The sequence below is a fragment of the Urocitellus parryii genome, chromosome 6 (assembly GCF_045843805.1).
Source record: "Urocitellus parryii isolate mUroPar1 chromosome 6, mUroPar1.hap1, whole genome shotgun sequence".
Taxonomy (NCBI): domain Eukaryota; kingdom Metazoa; phylum Chordata; class Mammalia; order Rodentia; family Sciuridae; genus Urocitellus; species Urocitellus parryii.
The window spans coordinates 122,727,421-122,744,830 of record NC_135536.1 but is presented as its reverse complement, the minus strand read 5'-3'; the positions used below and the strand labels follow the sequence as shown (position 1 = coordinate 122,744,830).

Below are 17,410 nucleotides of genomic sequence, written 5' to 3'. Positions count from 1 at the left end.
TAATAACATTGAATGTAAGTGGCCTAAACTCATCAATCTGGCTTAATGGATTAAAATACAAAACCCAACAATATGCTACCTCCAAGAGACTCACCTCATAGGCAAAGACATCCACAGACTGAAGGTAAAAGGATAGAAAAAAACATCATTCAGATGGACCTCATAAACAGCAGGCGTTTCTATCCTCGTATCAGATAAAGTGGACTTTAAGCCCAAGTTAATCAGAAGGCACAAAGAAGGACATTTCATACTGCTGAAAGGAATTATACACCAACAAGACATAACAATTGTCAATATTTATGCCCCAAACAATGGAGCATCTATGTACATCAAACAAACCCTTCTCAAATACAAGAAGAAAACAGGCCACAACATAATAATACTGGGTGACTTTAACATGCCTCTCTCACCACTGGATAGATCCTCAAAACAAAAACTAAATGAAGAAGTTATACAATTAATAATTTAGACTTAACAGACATATATAGAATATTTCATCCATTAATAAGCGAATATACTTTCTTCTCAGCAGCACATGGATTCTTCTCTAAAATAAGCCATATCTTAGGTCACAAAGCAACTCTTATCAAATACAAAAAATAGAGGTAATACCTTGCATCCTATAAGATCATAATGGAAAGAAATTAGAAATCAATGATAAAATAAAAAAATAGAAACTTCTCTTACCTGGAGGTTAAATAATGCACTATTGAATGATGAATGCATAGCAGAAGAAATCAGGGATAAAATTTTAAAAAATACTTAGAGGTAAATGAGGATATTGATACAACATATCAAAATCTCTGGGACACTATGAAGGCAGTGCTAAGAGGAAAGTTCATTACATTGAACTCATTAATTAAAAGAATAGAAAATCACCAAATAAATGATATTACATTACATCTCAAAGCACTAGAAAAAGAAGAACAAATCAATAGCAAACATAGTAGGTGATAGGAAATAATTAAAATCAGAGCTAAAATCAATGAAATTGAAATAAAAGAAAAAAATCTAAAAATTTGACAAAACAAAAAGTTGGTTATTTAAGAAAATAACAAATTGATAAACCCTAACAAAAAGAAAGAGAAAACTCAAATTACTAAAGTTCACAATTAAAAAAATAAATATCACTACTGAGACTACTGAAATACATATGATAATCAGAACCTATTTTGAAAATTTATACTGCAATAAAATAGAAAATCTTGAAAACATTGACAAACTTCTAGAGACATACAATCTGTCCAAATTGAATTATAAGGACATAGAAAATTTAAACAGATTAATTTCAAGCAATTAATTTGAAGATATCATCAAAAGCCTACCAAGAAAGAAAAGCCAAGATCAGATGGATTCTCAGCTGAGTTCTACCAGACCTTCAAAAAAGAACTAATACCAATCTTTCTCAAATTATTCCATGAATTAGAAAATGAGGGAAAGCTTCCAAACTCATTCTATGAAGTTAGTATCAACCTGATACCAAAACCAGAGAAAGACAAATCAAGAAAAGAAAATTTCAGACCAATATTTCTGATGAACATAGAAGCAAAAAATCTTAATAAAATACTGGCAAATTGTATATATTGAAAAGATAGTGCACCATGATCAAGTGGTGTTTATCCCAAGGATGCAAGCTTGTTTCAATATATTGAAATCAATAAATGTAATTCATCACATCAATAGACTTAAAGACAAGAATCACATGATTATCTCAATAGATATAGAAAAAGCATTTGACAAAACACAGCACCCCTTCATGTTCAAAGCACTGGAAAAACTAGGGATAGTAGTAACATATCTCAACATTGTGAAAGCTATTCATGCAAAACCCAAGGCATCATTCTAAATGGAGAAAAATTGAAGCATTCCTTCTAAAAACTGGAACAAGACAGGGATACCCTCTTTTACCACTTCTATTCAGCATATCCTGGAAACTCTAGCCAGAGCATTTAGACAGAAGAAAGAAATTAAAAGGATGTGAATGGGAAAAGAAGAACTCAAAATGTACCTACTTCCTCATGACATGATCCTACATTTAGATGACCCAAAAAACTCCATCAGAAAACTTCTTGAACTCATAAACAAATTCAGCAAAGTATCAGGATATAAAATTAACACCCACAAATCAATTGTGTTTCTATACATCAATGATGAAACCACTGAAAGAGGAATTAGAAAAACTATCCCATTCACAATAACATCAAAGAAAATAAAATATTTGGGTATCAAACAAAACAGATGAAAAACCTCTTTTTTGTTGTTGTTGATAATGATGCTGCTGCTGATGATAATGATGATGATGGGATTGCAATTATCATATTAACTTAAAATGATCTAGTTAGAATTAATGCCAACTAATTCTTGCAGTTTCTCCTAAATAATTATGTTCCTTTTCACCTATTTTATATTATTATAGGCTGTAAATTACATTTTATACATTGTATTCCTTTAGAATATAGTTATAATTACTGCTTCATGCAGTTGTCATTTAAAACAGATGGAAGGATAAATTACGTACAAAACATACTTTATATTGTGTTTTACATTTTCCTATGTGGATTCCTTTACCAATGCTCTCCTCCTCCTCCTCCTCCTCCTCCTCCTCCTCCTCCTCCTCCTCCTCCTCCTCTTCTTCTTTTCTCCTTCTTCTTTAGAATTCAAGATGTTGTCCAGTATACTTTCATTTCTTCTTCAGGGACTTCTTCTAGTAATTCTTTTAGGACTGAGGATGTAGCTCAATAATAGAGCTCCTGCCTATCATAGGCAAGGCCTTGTGTTTAATCCCCAGCCCTTCAAAACAATAAAAATTTAAGTAATATTTGTAGGGACTGCTTAATGGTAATGAACTCCTTCAGCTTTTGTTTACTTAGTGATGTCTTAATTTATTCCTAATTTTTAAGGAATTTTCCACATATAGAATTTTTCTTTCAACACCTTATATATGTCATCCCATTGCATTCTGACCTTCACAGTTTCTGGTGAGAAATTAGCTGCATATCTAATTGAAGATCTCTGTATGTTAACAATTTACTTCTTCCTTGCTGCTTTCAAGATTCTCTTGGCCTGTGGCTTTCAAAAGTTTGATTACAATGTGTCTTACTATGAATCTCTTTGAGTTGACCTTATTTGGCGTTTGTGAGGACCCTTGGATATGTAGATTCATGTTTTTTCATCAGATTTGGGGGATTTTCTGCCATTATTTCTTTAAATATTTGTTCTGACTCCCTCTCCATCTCCCTCCCTCTCCTTTATAGAACTCCTATAATATTTATATTGTTCTAATTAATGGTTCCCCACAGATCCCTTAGGCTCTATACACATTTTTTTCTGTCTCTTCTCTTTCTACTACCCAGACTAGATAATTTCAATGGTTCTATCTTTATGTTTGTTGATCCTTTCTTCTTCCTCTTCCAGTCTGCTATGAACCCTTCTACTTAGTTTTTCATTTCAATTATTGTACTTTTCAGCTCTGAATTTCTTCTCAATTCCTTTTTTATACTTTCTACACCTTTGCTGATATTATTATTTATGTTGATAGAGTATGTTCCTTATTTCCTTTTCCTATTTGCTATTTTTTTCCTTTGGCTAGTTGAGCATTTTTAAGATAGTTGTTTTAAAGACTTTGATAATCTGATATCTAAACAGCCTCTGGGATAATGTCTTTCAATTTACCTTGTTCCTTTGAGTGGGCTATACTTCCCTGTTTCTTTGTATGCTTTGTAGTTTCTTTTGTTATTAAAATTATACTTATTATTATTATATTACTGATAGCTTCAGCAGTACATTGAAAATGTTTAGATACATTTTCAAACATTTTTTCTGAGAGTAGTATTCCTTTTCATGTATGGTCTCTGTTCCTTCATTCATGTTCAACTAATCTTTTGACAGATATTTCCCTGATGCCAACAGCTTTGGAAAGAAAAAAAAAAACAGAAAAACAAGAAAAATCCACAGAAGACAAAATTAAAAATTTCTTCCAGTTTTTTCAGATTGGCTCTTCACCAGGATACTCCATTGAAACTTAGCTGGGACTCCACCAAGGAATTTTTCCATATATAGTATTTGTGGAAATAGGGCTGAAACTAGGGGAAAGTAGGGTCTTTTATGGTTTTTTTTTTTTTTGAGCATGCATCTTGCCTTGATGGCTTTCTAAATTCCATCACTCACATGAATACTTTTAGATATATCCATTTCCAAAGGAAACTGCCCCAGATTTTGCTTCCAGAGCTAAGCAATCTACTGTATTTCTCAATTTGTAAGCTTCTTCCCAGGCATCTGTAATTTGTCAGATTCCCTCAGAGTTTTCCAGCAATAACCACCACTTTTTCAGCCTGTGTTCTGAGATAGCCAAAACAGAAAAAAGGATCTTGTGTCAGTCCTTCAGTTATCCCCCATACAAGTTTAACAGAAACACACAATAATTTACAAGTAAGATCTACTCTTCTCCCTCTCAAACTAGGGACTAATTTTAAGATTAGTCTGCCATCTCCTGATTGCCATCATGCTGAGTAAGGAGTGAGAAAAGTACAAGTAAAAATGCCACAAACTTTCCTATCATTTCCCAGTTATCTTGTACTTGATTCAGCATTTGCTTGGTTGCTACAGTCTTTAACTGGTTTTCTGAGTTCTGGCAATTTTTTTTTTCTGAGAGATTCTGCATGTTTTCCAACATTTCTGTAGGAGAACAAGAACATGGAACTTTCCATTTTGCCATTTTGATGAAATTGTTCCTGTGTAGTAAGTTACTATTTTAGGGATTTTATTGAATTCATAGATCAATGGCAGGGGTGGGGGTCATCTTAATATTGTTGTTTTCTAATCCATAAACATTGACTGTCTCTCAATGAATCTAAATCTTCTTTAATTTCCTTAAGTAATATTTTTTATTGTTTAGTTATATATCACACTTATATCTTCTCACTTATATCTTCTATTAAGTTTAATCCTATAAATTTGATTATTGATGCTTTTGTGAATGGAAATGTTTTTTTAATTTTATTTTCAGATGACTCATTACTAGAATACATAAAGACAATTGATTTTGGGTGTTGATTTGTAATACTCTTTATTCACAGATATGACTGTCTACTTGGAAAAAAAATTAAAATCCCAGTAAAATACCTGAACTAATAAGTGAATTTAACATTATGCTAAGTAATGGAATGGGTCCACTGATGTGATATGCTTGGAAAGGTAAAAGTATAGTGACAGAAAACCAATCAGTGATTACAAGTTGCTGGTGGAGATATGGAGGGGATAGAGGTGAAATAATAGAAATGCTCCATATCTTGATTGTGCTAGTGGTGCATAATTTAATTTATTTGACATGACTAATAGATCTACATGCTATTTTTGTAAAATTATTAAAATATATAATTAAAATACATAAGATAATAGTGTTGAGTATTATGCAAACAACACTGTTTACAATGCATTGTGACATAAAAGAATGACAAAACAAGATTTATACTGTGGGCACAACTATGTAAAAAGACATTAAAAAACTAGAAGTAAATACAGTTAAATGCAAATGGATAGCAATTATTGTGTTATGGTCATTTTTTTCAATCAATTTCCAAATTTAAGCAATACATTTTTGCTTTGCAATAATAAAATATAGTCACCAATTCATAACAGATGTAAATGCTGTCTTACAATAATTTATCTTATTTAATCTTATTTTTTTAAATATTTTATTTTTTAGTTACAGTTGGACCCAATACCTTTATTTTATTTACTTATAATTATATGGTGTTGAGGATCAAACCGAGGGCCTCACAGGTGCTAGGGGAGTGCTCTACCGCTGAGCCACAACCCCAGCCCCTATCTTCATGAATTTTCATGTCATCCTTGCTCAGGGTGCATACTAATCTTCTCTGTATCATTCCAATTTTAGTATATGTGCTGCTGAAGCGAGCACCCCAGCCCCTATCTTACTTTAAAAAATTCTCTCAAATTTTCTTCCCTATCTAACTTGCCATTAAATACATTATTGCTAAGTGGAAAACTGAAAGGTAATTAATTAATTTGAAATGGAAATTTTTAAGATAAATTATTTTCCTTGACTTGGAACAATTAGCAGAAAAAAATGCATTTCCATTAATCAGAAATAAATCTTTCTATACAACATGGACCAAAAGTATATAATTTAAGTTTTTCAGTCTGACAGCCAATTGTATTTATCTATTATTTCCTGCATGCTGTTTTAAGATAAAAGGGAACATCAATAAAAACTTATCTGAGATTTGAGATTCAAAATTGCTATATTAATTCAGCAAAGAGAATGCCAAAGGGGGTGGTATGTAAAATATCATGTTTACTTTGTTTATGAAGAAAATTTACATATTGACCAAAAAAGGGTTCATCTTGAACTTAGAAATTTTGTTTTGTGTCATTACAATTATGGATAGAATGTATTTCTTTAGATTAGGTGTATTCAGGCAGTAAAGGGATCAAAGTCCCCAGCCAGGTCAGACAGAGGGCAGCCCTGAGAAGCATCCATCAGATTTCTGGGACTGGAGATAAAGAGGAGCCCAAGGTCTCAAAGCCAAGGGTCAGGCTACCACTAGAGTGAAGTCTGTTTTCTCTTCTTGTTGTTGATTCCCTGTAGTCGAAGACCTTTGTCAAAATCAGATAAAAATCATGACTAATCACACTGATGATTGAATGTCAAGTATTTTCTTTAACTTGCCATTAAATACATTATTAATTACAAGAAACCAATAAGATGCAAAGAACCACACATATATGGACAATTAAGAATACTGCACTGAATTTACAAATTGGTGCATAACTGGACAATGCATCCCACAGTCACAGTGCAATTTTATTTCAAGAGATGAGAATAATTTGCTTTATTACCAGTTTTATAATCAGTTGCAAACAATAAAAAGATGTAGATAACCTGGAAAAGTCCCAGATATCACTTGGCTTCCCATAGAAGACAACAGTAATCTTTATAGTCCTTGCAAAATTTTTCACAACTTTTCCCCCATTACCGTTCATCTTTGAGGTAGGGAGCATCTGATGTGGCTCCCAATAAACTGCTTCCTGGTGTTCACACTCTTGTTTAATCTCATCCTCTTGGATGTTAGCTGAACCTAGTGACACATTTCTATCAGACAGAATAAAGTATTCAAGCCTAGTCCACAAGAAATACATCCCAAGACCCTTAGTGGATGCCTAAAACCACAGAGAGTACCAAACCCTGTATATACTACTGATACATACATGTCTATGATAAAGATTAATTTGCAAATTAGACACAATAAGAGATTAACAATGGTAATAATAACAAAGTAGAACAATTATAACAATAAACTGTAAATTATGTGAAAATGGTCTTTCCTTCAACGTATCTCACTGTACTTTACTCACCCTTTTTCTTTGATGATGTGAGATAATACAATGTCTGTGTGATAAGATGAAGTTGGGTGAATGACGGAGGCATGGTGACAGTGTCAGGCTACCACTTGTGATTTAATTAATTCAAGCATTGCAATTCAGTGACAATGGATCTGATAACTGAGACGACTCTCAAGTGACTAATGGCCAGGCATTGTACAGTGTGGATATGTGATTCACATCCTTCAGGGGAGACACAGTGAGATTTGATCACACTACTCAGAACAGCATGCAACTTGAAACTTATGAGCTGTTGATTCCTGAAATTTTCCATTTAATTTTTTCAGTGAAACCAAAAATAACAGGAGATGGGAAGTCTATAGCGCAGCAAAAGTGATGGGTGTCGGGGCTGGGTTGTGGCTCAGTGGTAGAGTGCTCATCTCATATGTGTGAGGCCCTGGGTTTGTTCCTGGGAACCACATAAAAATTTAAAAATAAAAATAAAAAAGTATTTTGTCCATCTACAATTAAATATATATATATATATATATATATATATTTTTTTTTTTTTTTTAAAGTTATGGGTATCACATCTGTGATTCAGTTATATGAGACTGTTTCTCATACCTCCCCTGGCGAAATGGCAGCCTTAAGCTGAGAATAAGCAAGGAACAGAAGCTGTCAGACCACTAGCCCAAGAGGTGCTGAATCTGGCCATCAACCAAATGAGTATGGAAGCAGATTCTGCCCTAGTTGAAACTTGAGATGCTGTGTCCCTAACTGACAACTTGTTCACAATTGGTAAGACCCTGAGCAAAGGACCCAGCTAAACCATGCCCAGACTCCTGACCCACAAAACTGAAAGAAAATGCACGTATATTGTTTTCTACTGGTAAATTTTGGAGTAATTTGCTACATGGCAATGGATAACTAATACATTCTCCCTTCCTTCTTCTTACAAATCTGTATCCTGCCTTGTTTCACAAAGATTTAACAGCATTAAGATAACACTTACTAATCCATGTGTTCATTAAACTGTTAATAACATAACTGATCCAAGGAATCAACTCTGGGTTTCCTGTGAGTCCCAGAACAAAGGGGACACTACAGGCTATTACCTTTGCCTATTTCATTCCTGCACTAAACCAAGCATCAGGTGAACAGGTGGCAAGAGAGCTGCTCTCTGAGAGCTAAAAAAAAAAATATATTATTACACCCTTGTATGGTTTGGATATGAAGTATCCCCCCAAAATATCCCATGTGTTAGATAATGCAGGATTGGTCAGAGGTGAAATGATTAGATTTTGAGAGCTGAAAATTCATCATAATTATATTAATTATATTCAATTATAATCAAAGATAATGTTCTCCAGTTCTATCCATTTTCCTTCAGATGACATGATTTTATTCTTCTTTATGGCTGAATAAGATGATGGTGTGTGTGTGGACTACTGGGAGGGAACTGTAGGCAGGTCAGGCATGGCTGAAGGAAGGAGGTCACTGGGGGCATGCCCTTGGGGGTTATATTTTGTCCTTGGATCTCACTCTCTTTTTCTCTTTTTTCTGGCTGCCATGAACTGGGCAGCATTCCTCTGCCACACACCCCTTCTACCATGATAGTCTGCCTCACCTCAGGTCTGGAGGAATGGGCCAGTTGTGGACTGAACCTCTGAAACTGTGAGCCCATAATGAACTTTTATTCCTCTAAGTTGTTCTTGTCAGGTGTTTGGATCATAGTGATAAAAAGCTGACTGACCTCTACCCCCAAGGGGCCTTTTCAACACAATTTTAAGCAATCTACTTGTAGCATCTCACAGCGTTGTTTGATTTGCTCATTCTCTTCAAAACCAAACTTGTAATAAACTAGTTAAATCCACAGAGACTAAAGGATTTGCTGGGATTTGCATACCTAACAACTCCCACTTTGTTTGCCTGCACTAGGGTTAAAAGACTTATACATCTTATGGCTCAAGTAAGAATTTGTTCTTTCAAATTTTCCACTTACTTTTATGAATAAGAAGGGAAAATGTAATAAAGCCCTTAAGTAACCTTTAGACTATGCTGGGACCCTGCATTCACAGCCATCAGGCAACACAGCCACATGGGTGTCCAGGAGTGTGTCATTTGGGGGGTGCTTGAGGGGCTTACCTAGGTGTACATGTGAGTCACAGCCTATGTCCTTCATACTCACACACAGACCAGCTGACCCTTCTCCTGAGAGCCCACGCCATGGTTGGACTGAGCCAACACAATTTTCTCGGGTTCTGCTGTGAGCTGCCTGGAGGTTTCTGGTTCACTGCTGCTCCACCTCCTGGAAGTGCTGCTGCTCCTGCGTGTTCACAGTGGCAGGCATAGGGGGCACCCTTAAGTGGGGCCCCACTCCTTGAAGGCCTCCTCAAAGAAGGGGTCTTCAGCCATGACCATTGCCTCCTGGTTGGCATCACCATCTGAGCCCAGTCAGCTGGTCCCCAGCCTCCATTCCCTACCCCAGCACTCCTATTGGGAGTGAGTCAAGCTGTGACTCAGCAGTGGGCCCTTCTGCCCTAATGGGGACAGCCCCCAGGCCAACTCCCTGACACTCTACCTACTTTCTGTCCTGTTCTTGGAGAAGGTGGAAACTTCTCACTTCGGGCTCACATGGGGACAGAGAGGCCTGGGAGAGCCTTCTGATCTGACTGTTCCAGCAGGTAGCTGCCACAGCCATCAGACATGGGCAGGGGCACACTCAGGGCCCCCAAACTCATCTGCCACAAGAAGTAAGGTAAAGAATTTGGAGAATGCAGCCAGGCATGGTGGCACATGCCTGTAATCCCAGTGACCTGGAAGGCTGAGGAAGGAGGATCCTGAGTTCGGAGCCAGCCTCAGCAACTTAATGAGGCTCTAAGCAACATAGCAAAGACCCTGTCTCTTAAATAAAATATAAAGAGGGGTATGGATGTGGCTCAGTGGATAAGTGCCCCTGGGTTCAATCCCTAGTACAAAAAAGCAAAAAAAAAAAAAAAAAAAAAAAAAGAATTTGGATTTTGGTTTGTCTGGCTTTTTTGCAGCAAAGCGTTTTCCTCAAAATTGGGGGCTGGACAATCCTGATACCCTCTGCCTACCACCTACACACCCTACACACACACACACATACTCACTCACACAGCACACACCAGATCCCCAATGGTACTTTGGACCCCATCTCTTCCTACCAGGAGTCCCAGCTATCGGATGTCTCTTTCTGCCTTTGCCATTTCTTTCTCATTCTGACTCTCATGAGTAGAAGCAACGGCACTCAGTGTACAGGCTGTCAAACCTTCATGGTCCTACTGCCTATTCTCCAACTGCCATATGACTCTTCTGTCCTCTCCCTTTGACTCAGCCCACAGCGTTCCCAGGTCTTCAAGTGTAAATCCAAAGTCCAGTGTGTCCAGTACAGTGAGATGCCAGCCTCACACCCAGCTCTATCCAACCTGAGCCACGGCCCTTCATTCCTCTCCTTTCACCTCCTATCATGAGCAAGCTATGCCATCAACACAGACCAACACATTGTGTATTTCCACAATGTCGGGATTTATTGACTAACAACAGATTCACAAGCTACACCCCTTTCAGTGGTTGTAATTCACCAAAGACTTATGGGTCACCTGATAGTCAGAAGCCCAGTGAACACAAGTTCTTTTATTCCATTCCAATCTTAATTTTTAACATCTACAACACTCAAGTCACACATCATCCTTCACATAAAGATACACACACACATCATAGAAAGACTAAGAAGATGTTAAGGCAGCCATACCATAAGGTTACAGGGTACTGTGCCAAGAGCACAGGCAGATGCAAAGCCCTGAGTTCAATCCTCAGCACCACTAAATAAATAAATTAATTAAAATGTGCACAGGCAGAGAGCAGATACAAATCAAAGAATCAAAGAATCACTGTAGGTGATCAGATAAGGGTTTTAAGGAACCAGTTCCTCATAGTTGTTAAGGCAGAGGATACCTTAGAGTGGGCCTCGTGTAGTTGTTTTGGGCAGGAGAAACCACACTGGTTCTGGGGACAGAACCAGAGGTTTGCCACTGTGGCTATTTTCCTGGGCAAGGCTCATGACAACTGTACAGGTGACAGGGTCAGGAGGACACCATGTCCAATCTTGGTGGGCTCCTCCTTCTACAGGTTTTAGGTGAGGGGATTATATCTGGTGAGGTTGATAAGCTCCTGTGTCTGGTGTTTCTGATATGATTTGAGATGCCCCTGTGTCTAGGTGTGCCTTTGTTTGATAAGTTGGCACAAATAAGTTATTTATCAATTTGTGTGGGCAGATGGTGGTTGCTTACTTGTATGAACAAGATATAGAGTCATTCTACCTTGGCCCTTGTGCTCAAAATGGAGTAACTCATGGCAAACCGCTGCTTTACAAAGGGGAGTAATTCAGGGTTAGGCACAGACTGACAACTACTGCTGTTCTATATGTTATGGAGTAACTCAGAGCAGGGCACAGCCCGCTCTCCTCACCTATAATCCTGCAGGGTCATGTGCTGATTGTGTTAGGAGACAAATCCATCATCACTTCCCCATCAGTACAAACACACACACACACACACACACACACACACACACAGCTAGAAGAGTAGTAAGTAACAACTGCCCAGACCAGGTGGGGAACTGCCACGGCCCAAGCACTCAGGCCCAAAGGTGCCCTGCATTCTTCTGTCTCTTCTTCTGCTGGGATCGGTGCACTGGCCCCAGGCAGAGCCTTGGCTCAGCAGATTCAGTGGGAATTAGATGCTCACCAGCAGCTCCAACAGGTGTCCCCATGAAAGGGGCATCTCCCATGGCCACACTCCATCCCACCTAGCTCTTCCTCCTCTGTTAACCAGAAGAGGAAGGATGTGGCACCTTCCAGAAATTTGGAGAGAGGCTTCTTCCCTGAATTCACCTCTTTCTCCCCTCCTGATCAATGCAGCCTCCATCCTCTCTAATAGGACCTCTGCAGAGGCCAGACCTGGTGACCTAGGGACATCAGCTAAATTGGGCCCCGCAGAAGACTTGTGGTCTTTCTGAGGAGTGCATCCTGAGCATAACAGGCTAAATTTGCCAAAAAAAAAAAATACAAGAGGCCCAGTTAAATTAACTACAAGTACTTCATTTTTATTTTTTACTATTAATTGTGGTAAAATACACATAACAAATTTATCATCCTAATCATTTTAAGGCGAACTGTTCAGTGGCATAAAGTCCATTCATAATACTGTGCAGTCATCACCACTGTCCACCTCCAGAACTTGTTTTGCAAAACTGAAATTCTATATCTATTCAATAATTCCCTCCTGAAGGATAGCATCTTCAACAAATGGTGCTGGGAAAACTGGAAATCCATTTGCACCAAAATGAATCTGAATCCATATCTCTCGCCGTGCACAAAAGTTAACTCAAAATGGATCAAGGAGCTTGATATTAAATCAGAGACATGGCATCTGATAGAAGAAAAAGTTGGTTATGATCTACACGCTGTGGGATCGGGCTCCAAATTCCTCAATAGGACACCCATAGCGCTAGAGTTAACAAATAGAATCAACAAATGGGACTTACTCAAACTAAAAAGTTTTTTCTCAGCAAAAGAAACAATAAGAGAGATAAACAGGGAGCCTACATCCTGGGAACAAATCTTTACTCCACACACTTCAGATAGAGCCCTAATAACCAGAATATACAAAGAACTCAAAAAATTAGACAATAAGATAACAAATAACCCAATCAATAAATGGGCCAAGGACCTGAACAGACACTTCTCAGAGGAGGACATACAATCAATCAACAAGTACATGGAAAAATGCTCACCATCGCTAGCAGTCAGAGAAATGCAAATCAAAACTACCCTAAGATACCATCTCACTCCAGTAAGACTGGCAGCCATTAGGAAGTCAAACAACAATAAGTGCTGGAGAGGATGCGGGGAAAAGGGCACTCTTGTTCATTGCTGGTGGGACTGCAAATTGGTGCAGCCAATTTGGAAAGCAGTATGGAGATTCCTTGGAAAGCTGGGAATGGAACCACCATTCGACCCAGCTATTCCCCTTCTCGGTCTATTCCCTAAAGCCCTAACAAGAGCATGCTACAGGGACACTGCTACATCGATGTTCATAGCAGCTCAATTCACGATAGCAAGACTGTGGAACCAGCCTAGATGCCCTTCAATAGATGAATGGATAAAAAAAATGTGGCATTTATATACTATGGAGTATTACTCTGCATTAAAAAATGACAAAATCATAGAATTTGGAGGGAAATGGATGGCATTAGAGCAGATTATGCTAAGTGAAGCTAGTCAATCTTTAAAAAACAAATACCAAATGACTCCTTTGATATAAGGGGAGTAAACAAGGACAGGGTAGGGACAAAGAGCTTGAGAAGAAGATCTACATTAAACAGGGATGAGAGTTGGGAGGGAAAGGGAGTGAGAAGGGAAATTGCATGGAAATGGAAGGCGATCCTCAGGGTTATACAAAATGTCATATAAGAGGAAAGGAGGGGTAAGACAAGACAATACAAATGGAAGAAATGATTTACAGTAGAAGGGGTAGAGAGAGAAAAGGGGAGGGGAGGGGAGGGGAGGGGGGATAGTAGAGAATAGGACAGACAGCAGAATACATCAGACACTAGAAAGGCAATATGTCAATCAATGGAAGGGAAACTGATGTGATACAGCAATTTGTATACGGGGTAAAAGCGGGAGTTCATAATCCACGTGAATCAACCGTGTAATATGATGTATCAAGAACTATGTAATGTTATGAACGACCAATAAAAAAAAAAAAAAAAAAAAAAAATAATTCCCTCCTGCCACACTCACAGCCCCTGGAAACCACGATTCAGATTCAACGTTCTGTCCTTATTAATTTGACTCTGGGTACCTCATATAACTAGAGTCATACAGAATTCCCTTTTGGCTTATTTCACTCAGCCTAATGTTCTCAAGGTTGCTCGTGTGGCAATACATGTTAGAATGTCCTTCCCTTTTTAAGGCTGGCTATTAGTCTACTATGTGTGTGTATAAGCCACGTTTTGCTTATACATCCATGTACCTGGATACTGGGGTTGCTTTCACCTTTGGCTATTGTGAATCACACTATTATAGACAGGAATGTATAGATCTTTCTTTGATAACCTGTGTCTTAGTCCATTTGTGCTCCTATAACAAAATACCTTGGGCTGAAATTTATTTCTTACAGTTCCAGAGACTGGGAAGTCCAGAATCGAGGCACAAACATTCCGTGTCCAATGGGGAGCCTTCTTGTTGTGTCCTCATATGGCAGAAGCACAAAAGGACCTAGCTAGGTTCTCTCCATTCCTTTAAAGGTCAACGACCCCATTTAATGAGTGCTCCAACCTCATGACTTTATCATCTCCTAAAAGCCTATCTCTCATGAATTCTGTAGGGGACACAAACATACCAACCACAGCACCCTGTTTTCAATTCTTTGGGATATGTACCCAGATGTGGAATTGCATGATCGTACAGTAATTCCATTTGTTTTTGTTTTCTTTGTTTGGCACCAGGGATTGAACCCAAGGGCACTTAACTGAGCCCTTCTGATTTTTTTATTTTGAGACAAGGTCTCAATAAGTTGCTTAGGGCCTCACTAAGTTGCTGAGGCTGGCTTTGAACTCACAATCCTCTTGCCTCGGTCTCCTGAGCCACTGGGATTACAGGCGTGGGCCACCATGTCCAGCTTGCAATTCCACTTTTACTTTTAATTTAAAATTCCATTTTTAATTTTTTTGAGGAACCACCATACTGCTTTCCGTGGTGCTGAGCCACTGTACATTCTCACCAACAGTCTGTGCACAGTGTTCCCATTTCTCCACACCCTCACCAGTACTTGTTATTTTCTGATTTTTGATAGAAGCCCTTCTAATTAGTGTAATAATACAGATAATCTTTTAATATAACTAATTTTTCCTAAATTAATCCTTGTTCATCTGAAATTCAAATATTCCTAGGCATCCTGTATTACATTTGGTGACCATGGCAGAACGTGGGGTACCATTCTGATCCTGCTATCATATTAATGGGATGTTAGCAGATTTGAGGTGACAGGTTTAGAGGAGTACATCCTCTGGGGCTTCCCCTCCTCAGAACCATGGGGACCTCTAGGGATGACCAGATAAGGATTAAAAGCAAATGGAGCACAGCCAGAAGGACCCCTATATCAGCCAGTGGCCAATCCAGCCCCACATGCAGAGTGCAGCCAAGACAAACAGCCCACGCAGCCTGCCACCCACATGGTGGGCATGAGGTTGTGTGTTTGTGTTCTGCGGCATTAGCTGATATACGAGGAAAACTCAGGGAAGGCCAGAAGAAAGGGTTCTAGCCACTGGCAGAAAGACAAACTAGTGGTATATTCATATAATGAAATTTTTTGCAAGCAGTTGGAACGAACAAACAAGAGCTATAAGCATCATCATAAATAAATCTTAAAAATACTTTGGGCAAGCAGAACAACTCGAAGTTTTACCATTTCAAATGAGAGCACAAACATGCAGTAAAAGTCTGAGCGCACACATCAGCAGGAGCCCCCTGGCAACAACTTCCTGAGCAGGATTTATCACCCCTGGGGATGCGGGTTCCCAGATTTGCAGGGTAATGACTATGTTCTGGCGCAGGCAGGCATAGACACTCAGAAGATGCTGCTTTTATCATTAAAAGGATATGTGAAACAAAAATTATGAATCTGAGATGTAAGCATTGACATGAAAAATCTATTTATTGCCTTTACATCAGTAAACATTTAAATATTTATCAAAAATGTGTATTTTTATGACAACCCAGATTTTTCTGACATGAAAAACTAATAGTCAACTAATTTACTTGCTACATATATAGAAGTAAAGCATGTTCTAAGATATATATGTTTGTGTGTATGTGTGTATGTGTGTGTGTGTGTGTGTGTGTATATATATATATATATATATATATATATATATATTCCCAAAACCATGGAGTACTTTAAATAACATGTGAAATGCAACTTTTCATACCACAAGCTCCCTTTCCTATTTTTTTTTTATTCTTTGGATCTAAGTTTGTCCTATTTTAGAAATATCATTTGTCCAAAAATGGGCCAGGAAAATGATCTAATACTGGAAAGATTCTGGCAAAAAATTTAGAAAGTCCCCCATACACACCCCCCCCAAAAAAAGAAAGAAAAGCAGGGGACCTATGTCCATAGAAATTCAGTAGTTGTGAATTCCACATTTATAAGATAATTATTTTTTAAACTCACCTCCAATCTGTGAGAAATGAGTCCAAATCCTGGTGCTCAGGAGCCCAGCGGCTTTGCCCAGCAGCCTGGCTGGGGTAGGAGCTTGAGGAGTCTGCCCAGCTGTGTTGGTGGTTTCTGGTGGTGGGTCTGGCAGTCCCCAGCCTCCCAGGGCCCGCACAAGTTGGAGCAGATGTCTGATGTAGCTCCACCTCCAGTGCACCAGAAGCCAGCCTGCCATCTTTGTTCTCTAGATGCATGTTCTGTTGCCAGTCTTCTCTCTAGGATCAACCAGAAAGAAACTACTGTTGATGAAAAGTAGACTGGGAATATTGCATCTTGGGAAATCCGAACTACTGGATGGTACAATAGGAAGGTCACTTATAAAGAGGTCCTTCCAGTGTTCCACCATTTTAATATCACACAGAAAACAGTGTATGCTTTCTCCAAGGATAAACAGTTCAGTACATTTCATACTAGCAATGTTCAACAAGAAAGCATTAGGTTAAGTGAATATTCAACAACAGAGTTTTAGGTAAGTAAATTGTGAGATGTTCACGGTATAAAATACTGTGCAACCATAAAAATGATCTAAAGGGATATTTATTGATATTGGGAAATATTATGGATATGAAAATAACAACTGGCACACTGTGATATTTTTGTTTAAGTAAATACATATTAGTTACATGTATAGAACAGAAAACCAAAAAGACACACCCTCCAAAACATAGCCACCTCTGGATGGTGAAGGTACAGATGACTGGGGGTTTTTTCTTTGTCTATGCTCTGGTTTTTACACTTTTTGCATCTAGCAAATTAAT

The 17,410-nt window shown here is 38.2% G+C and overlaps 1 protein-coding gene and 1 non-coding gene across 2 annotated transcripts in view; both read right to left on the bottom strand.

The window, feature by feature from the left end:
* Oca2 (OCA2 melanosomal transmembrane protein) overlaps positions 1 to 16,846 on the bottom strand; it is a 364,563-nt gene extending 347,717 nt beyond the window's left edge. The window contains exon 1 of the mRNA XM_077799930.1: positions 16,611 to 16,846. Within this exon, the coding sequence (XP_077656056.1) occupies positions 16,611 to 16,846 (236 nt within the window). The remainder of the gene's footprint in view (positions 1 to 16,610) is intronic.
* LOC113190993 (U6 spliceosomal RNA) lies at positions 5,811 to 5,920 on the bottom strand. The gene has a single exon (XR_003301850.1). It is a non-coding gene; the product is annotated as a U6 spliceosomal RNA (small nuclear RNA).
* Positions 16,847 to 17,410: the final 564 nt, after the last annotated feature.